A 7305-nucleotide genomic window follows, 5' to 3' on the forward strand; every position below is an offset into this window, starting at 1 on the left:
CAGCAGATACAATTTAACCTTCTGCCTCTCTTTGCCCGAGTAACCATTTACCATCGCAACGGGACACAGGAATAACACCCGTTTCCTATTTCGATTTTTTCATTTTAATTACATCACAAATTACGAATTTTTACTAATAAAAGGAAAATAGGATAGGGTAACGAGTTCTCGCGGCTTCGTTATAATACAAATAAATACAAGTCCTTTATTTTCTGACGCTCTTAATTACACTATGTCTTTTATCTATCTTCCAGCCAGTCGAACCAGTCTTAAAAACGTGAATCCTCCGGGTACTGTCTTGATTTCTCGAGAAAGCTGTGTAATTGACGACCCAGTCGAGGGGATGGTGTCCATGGTACTCGACGTCCTAGACGAGGCGCGAAAAGGGGTGGAAGCAATTGTTCTTCGGCGTACAATTCCTCTTGATCCTTCGGGAAAGCGTAGGAGAAGAATTCCTCTCCCGATTCTCTTCCCAACCGAGGAGTGAATTGAGTCGGTTGTCTCTTCTCGCCTCCTGCAAAGAAATTAACAGAGTTCCTAATTAGACGTTGTCAAAAATATTACCCGATTTCACGTATTCGAGGAAAACACGATCGAGACTAAACACGCTGAGAAAATAAATGTTTAACTGGTTGGCAAAAATACCTGGAATCGTGATGACGGCCCAACGGGAGCCATCGAGGATGTTCGCGAGAGTCTCGAGATCCGGATCGGTTTCCAACTTCCTGTCGGCTCTTCGTCGTCGACCTAATCGCGGACCGAACCACATGCCGCCACTGCTGATATCCTGTGCCGTACGTTTTATGCACTTGCCGTCGGTGCACGAGCCAAACTCGTTCCCCGGTGTTCTGTCATTGCTCACGCTGCTCGATGATTCTCTACCTTCTAATTAATTATTCTTAGATGTAAGCAATGCCGTGATTTTTCAGAATAATAATTTATTTCACTTCTAAAACATAATAATTTTAATAATAATTTGAATTAAAAGGACGTACCGTATTCGCCGGAAGTGGAGGACACCACGCATAGCAGGCAAAGCAGGGCGCAAAAGGTGGTGGCGCGATGGGGTGAAATCACAACGGAACCGATCATCTCTCACTGAAATGCACCGTATCAAGAGAATCGTCGCCGAATGATGTCGATACAGTGGCGAAGCACAGGTTTTATAGGGTCGCAGAAGCTACCCTTCTTCGGGGGTTGCTTACGTTTCCGTTTCTTTCTCTGTTCTTCACGTTATTCTCTCCCTTTTCTTTGTTCGATTTCAATTCGAACGCAAACATCTAACCCCGCTGGGGACAATCTTGACGTCCTACGAAGCGATTCGTCTCAATTTCAATCGTGATCCACGCTCTTCCATACTTAATGAGTGGAGGTATGCGTGCTGCAAAACCACCCCTGACGCCTCTGCAAGCCGGAAACGCTTTCTACGCTTTCCATTCATTGACTCGACTGGGATTTCACCGCCATTTGTCTCCACCTTTCCCTTTGTTTCTCTTATTTATTCTTTTTCTCGTTGGAAGGCTAAATAACGTTCCTAGGCCTAATATAGTAAGAATTTCAAATAGTTCTTTCAACGATAGGATATTTTGGTAATTTCGTTATTTTGATAAATTCTCAAGTAAAAGGAGATTTTCTTAAAATTAAGCCGTTGATTGGCGATCAATGATTTCAGAAAATTTAAAACAATGACTTGCAATGTTCAACGCGATAGGAGGAAAAATAAAGTTGAATCTGGAAGCGAGAATCGACGGATCACCCTCGGTTTCCTATCGTCGGAAACACAGGAGGGTTCCGTCGGGACAATCTGTTCTCGATTAAGCTTGTCAATTAACCAATTCAATTTCGGGATCGACGAGATGGTGGCGCGTTGAATATCGACCGTTTCCTCTATAAAAGCTCGATTGTCCCCGTTGATCGACGCATTTATTGCCCGATCGCCGAGCCACGCGTGTCGTTTGAAATAATTATAAATTACCCTGGATATACCTAAAATTGTTTGTTACACCTAAAAGCGTTCACGTCACAACAAGTGTTCCGTTCGCTATTTGCGAGACACTAAATTCGAGCAGAAGACGCGAACCATCTCTCGGTGAACAGCATTGTTTACCAAAGCGCAGTAGTTTCGAAGGATAAACAATTCGATGGAAGATTTGTAGCATTCCTCGCAAACGTTTCCTCATTTTCTCTACGATTTCATTTACCAGTAGCAGGGTTTGTTCTTTGATTCCCGTTGGGTCAATTAAGGAAGGCAGACACATGCGAGAGAGAAGGGACAGTTTTTCATAACCAGGCCAAGTGGCCGAGTTATTGCTCTGTACTTAGACCTTCGATACTTGTCAAAGCAAACAAACGCTCGCTTCATACTTTTTTTCTCTTTCTTTACTTGCGTTCTACACATTTGGAACTCGCGATTACACGCTGTTCCCTAGAATTAATGTCTTGAAAATATTCCCACGTAAAGAAATCTTTTTCCTTCTCGCTCGACGTTTACTTAATCAGATCCAGATGCAGGTTCAAAATTAATTTCATTTCGAAATTCACCAAACGACATTACCAAAAGCATTTCCGTTTAATCTTGATCAGCACCGATGATGGTGATCGATCGCATCAAACTCGTGGCTACCATATTGGAGTGCTCCATCAATTTCTATTTCTCCCTCTGCCCTATCTCTCCTTCCATCTTACAGCCATAAGGACAATCTTTCTAATGTAGCCATGATTTTTAACAAGGAAGCAACGATCTCTTCGCTGCTACCGAGAATAACCGAGTTCCTTAGGTGGCGAGGAGTGTTTATATCGTCGATTTGGGGTTGGGAGGTGTTCTGGGCTTCGTCAAGGGAAGAGTTTACAAAGCGGTAGCGATTTACCTTCTCGTGTTTAACACCTTCTAGCTGGATACCACGTGCCACGTTTTCTTAACCCTTTCATTATTCTTTTTTTCTTCAAATATGCAGCGGAACGAAGAATGACTCAATAATCGAGAATTGATTAAACGAAGTCATTAAAGAAGAAAAACTTTATCTCCTCGGGCAGAGATGTTGTGTTGAAGCGACGGTAAGCCGAAGGCCAACACCAGCAAACCGATTGATGACTGTTTGTTTATTGGAATGTACGTCGAGTGGTACTATATTATAGTCACGTAAATACGCATTTGCGTCTTAAACACTTCAGTCAATTTCTTGGACCGTTTCGAACGTGAATTTTCTCAAAGGAGACGAGACTAATTAGATGTTAAGCTAATTTACAATAAACAATGTAGAATATGTCGTCAGCGTGAAGTTATCGGCTGGATTAAACAATGGAAGAGATGTCTTCGAAAGGTACCGCAAATATTTAGTCTCCATCGATCGTCGGACGAGTAACTGTTTATTTTACACTCGGCTAAGCGATCTAGAGGATCATTGAAGACGCGAATGACAGTTCGATGATGTAAGAGATAGTTTTTTTTTTCAACGATCCACTATCTGAGAATTAAAATTGTAACATATCATTCGAATAAATGGCTAAGTGGCTTCGATAGGATCACGCGGGAGTCAAAAGCGTCTTCTTCTTTTTCGATGAACGTATCAGGGAGAGGCGAGGATTAAGAGATCAAGTACCGGCGCCAGGATATCCAGGAAATCCGAAACCGTCGCCGTTGAACAATGCTTTCTCAGCATGTAGCTAAGGAAAACACGTTTTCCACGCAATGGGAAAACCTTGAGGGACGGAAAAAGAAATCTGCGCCTGTTAAACTGTTTATAAAACTTCCGATTTCGAAGAAAAATAAAAATCGTTCGATTCGGCGAAGAATTGTTTGGAGAAGGGTGAAAGAAAATCTTGAGAATTTAAATTACGATAATCCATTTATTGCTAGTGACTTTTCATACGTCGCTGACGGTACTTTATACAAAAGTTTACAGGCAACTTAAACCCAATTGATTAAAAATAATTAATTAGAACAGGTAGAAATTGAAATACGAACAGTTTTATCTTGTCGAGTTAAAATGGAATGAATTTTAATGATAATGAATTTAATATTGCATTGAAATAATCAAGGAAGTAGTCCTACCAGTTACGTAATTAATTACACTCCTTCATCCCTTATTTTTCATAGGTTAATGGATATACATCTTATACTTTAATTAGCCCCCTGCATTTCTCCTAATTATTAGAATTTTGAAAAAATTAAATGAAACATTTACTCACCGTAATCGATGAATAGAAACGAAGATAATGCAGGGGACTAATTAATACTAATTATCAACTAAGAAACAAGACACTTCTATTTACACATGTAACGTACACTCGTAAACGCGTATTTACAGAACGATCACTTATCGCTTCTTTTTTTTTTTTACATCTACTCTATCGACATCGAATCGTTGCAAAAACATGGGTGGAATAGATAGACAGAAATCGATGATTTTATTGCATTTGGTTGGTGTTTGATTCCTGTTTCAATTCGAGGGCCCACATATGTTGCGGCCATCCGGTTCTTCCTTTACTCTTCGACGATTCCTCCGAGCCGAGACTCGACGCGGCGTGCAAACACGACTCGTTCTGCAATAAAAAATAACAATACTTTATTGTAATAATTATTCGAACGTTTAATAATCAGTAGAATAGAAATAGGAAATCTTGGGAGAAGGTTTACGACCTTAGAAGGGAAGAAAATACAGCGTGGGTGGCAAGAAAACAGGGAAAACCACAAACTACAGGGTCTGATGAAAACGCGTGTCCCTAAAATGAAATTTGAAATAATCGTCCGAAAACCTGCGGTACCTGGCGATCTAACCGCGATCCATCTCCTCCCATTAAATTCCTCCTCGATTCTGTTAATTTTACGATTACTCTAAGCGCATATTTCAAATAGTTTTGAGAATAAATTTCTAATCAGTAACATTTTGACAATTCGAGTCCTCCCTTCGGATTTATTCGTGTTTCCCTTCAATTTCTCAGCTCCACGTGTCGGAGTGAAACTAAAATCTGGTACGACGACGATAAAAAACGTTTTTCTGTCACAACACGATGGGGACAAATCAAGAATTCAACAGCACGCGAACGGTACAAGAGATTTTTCTCTTCTCCCTCGCTCTTCAACAACTTCGTGGTACGATGACGAGTTTAAGGTCGAGTTTTTAAGAGTCGAAGAACGAGGCCCAATTAAAACGAGCGATGTTTACTCGATGGCAACGCTTACGAAAGTGTTCCGGGAGAGATTTAGAGTGCATTCGTTCTTCGGTAATGTTCTTATAAAAATTTTAAAGGCCTAGTTTTTAATACACTATCCATATTTGTCGTTCGATTTCTGAAAAAATCACCAACCTGATTTGCTTGAGCCGTTTTGTTCCTCCTTCCGTTCGACAGAATTTCCGCTCTGAATGTCTGCGGTTCCTCTCCCTCGTCGCTCTCGAGTACCGCCATAAGATACCCGATGTACGAGGCTGCCAGCCTTAACGTCTTAATCTTCGACAATTTCGTGTCAGCAGGAACGTTCGGTATGCAATCACGAAGATCGGCAAACGCGTTGTTTATACTCTGCGTTCGTCTTCGTTCCTTCTTGTTAGCTGTGTTCCTTCTTTTGGGTCTGATCACGACACCACCCTCTCTTGTACCTTGTCTCAAGTGTTGTTGAAGAGAAACATCCACCTGATTCATCGAGGTGATCGTTGAATAACTGCTGTCTCTTCGATGATTTTGTGGCTGTTGTTGCTGATGATGATGGTGGTGATGGAGATGATGGGGAAGCTCTTGTTGAGGTGGATACATTAGGTTCGAGTAGTGTTGGTTGATGGAAGGGTGAGAGTATTGTTGCAAAGGGGAGTAACTGGTCTCTTGGACACCAATTTCTTCGATCAAGGGTGGCGTAGAGGCGGTGGGACTTCCTGCGCCGGAACTACCCCCGGAGATCCCGGAATCCGCACCCCAATACGTTGATTGGCTGTCCGCGTCGGGAACGTTCAATGGACCTGCATTCAGAAATGGTTGCTTTTCGATTCGATTCCTTTCGTCGCTACTAATTTACTTTAATTAGCATTGAGACTAATTTTACAGTGTAATATGGAAAGAAGCTGTGAGAAGCGTCGGGTCGGTGAGTCAATGCTTTTCCCCGGTTTAAAGAATAATAATCAAATACCACTTACCATATGGTAATTGTGTGACATAATTGTAGGGCTGATGCCACTGCGGATAATAATCCGGCTGCGTCTCGTAACCCCCCAGCATTGCACCCTCTTTATCACAAACTTTCACAAGAGAATCCACCAACAGAACTATTTAATTTCGTCTAAAATAAACACTAATTTGTCACACCGTTCACCGTTCACCTTCCTCATAGAATATTCCTGAAATTCACCGCGACACCCAATGACCGAGAACAACCCTTTGTTATTCGAATGGCTGCAATGCCAGCGAAGAAAAATCAACGAGGTCGCGAGGGATGCAAGAGACATGCGTTTCCGGATGCAGTCCAAGTGCCACTGAGAAGAAGGGAGATTTGGGTGACGCGCACCCACAGCATGCGTTGCTGCCTGCGTTATCCAATGTAGTGGGTGTAGACACGAACGAGAGGATCGTGTAGCCAAGCAGAAAGGCGGAGCTTCGTTTCGTTTACGCCCATGCGGACTTTTTCGATTCAATTAGTAAATTGAAAGGGGATTCAGCGGAGGGAAATGATTTAGGATACCACCATCGGAACTTCCACGTCCTATTCGCGATTCTGTCGATATCGATCGTGCAACTATAAATTTCTTCTTTTTTATTTTAAAAAGGATTCCAGGATACCAGACCCCTTTCAACCCCCTTCACTTCCGACTAAATTATTGAAGGAAATACTCTGAATTCCACCGAAGAGTATTCTATTTTAAATTCGTGGCGGGCTTTTAATCTGAAGCATCGAGCCTTAGTTAGTCGAGTGGCTTTCGATAAAGGTCGCTCCTTCCACGAGCGCCGTAATTAGCGGCAAAAACGGCTGAAAATAGTATCGGTCAGCGTACGAAGCTCGCTTTCAAGCCAACTTACAAGCGTAAGTGGCTTTATCTCCCTTTTTCCCAGGGCGATGCTTCTCTAAATGACAAAAAACCATCTTTCTGTCACAATTCATTACCGTCAACGCCATCGTTCATCAGTTTCTTCGTCGACTCGGTGTTTAATGAATTAAAAATTGTATCTTCCAAGATATGAGTAAATTAATTGAATCCACCGGATGATCTAATTTCGTACCAGAGAAAATCTTTCATCTCGAAAGAGCAAAATTCTTGTTTGAAACACGCTGCCAATACGAAAGGTTCAAAGTGAAGTTTAGGACGATAAAGATGATTTAAG

The 7305-nt window shown here is 41.8% G+C and overlaps 2 protein-coding genes across 2 annotated transcripts; both read right to left on the bottom strand.

Moving 5' to 3' along the window:
- Positions 1-239: 239 nt before the first annotated feature.
- On the bottom strand, positions 240-3358 carry LOC114875373 (PBAN-type neuropeptides-like). Its single transcript, XM_029185573.2, has 3 exons — positions 996-3358; positions 646-885; positions 240-514 (listed from the first exon to the last, which is right to left on the bottom strand). Exons 1-3 carry the CDS (start codon positions 1090-1092, stop codon positions 270-272), a joined length of 582 nt encoding a protein of 193 aa, XP_029041406.1. The 5' UTR covers positions 1093-3358; the 3' UTR covers positions 240-269.
- Positions 3359-3859: 501 nt separating this feature from the next.
- Positions 3860-6509, bottom strand: LOC114875365 (heart- and neural crest derivatives-expressed protein 2). The gene is made up of 3 exons (XM_029185559.2): positions 6126-6509; positions 5308-5951; positions 3860-4542 (listed from the first exon to the last, which is right to left on the bottom strand). The coding sequence occupies exons 1-3, from the start codon at positions 6205-6207 to the stop codon at positions 4408-4410; spliced, it is 861 nt and encodes a 286-aa protein (XP_029041392.1). The 5' UTR covers positions 6208-6509; the 3' UTR covers positions 3860-4407.
- Between the last annotated feature and the right edge of the window lie 796 nt (positions 6510-7305).

The sequence above is a fragment of the Osmia bicornis genome, chromosome 4, assembly GCF_907164935.1.
Source record: "Osmia bicornis bicornis chromosome 4, iOsmBic2.1, whole genome shotgun sequence".
NCBI classification, from domain to species: Eukaryota; Metazoa; Arthropoda; class Insecta; order Hymenoptera; family Megachilidae; genus Osmia; species Osmia bicornis.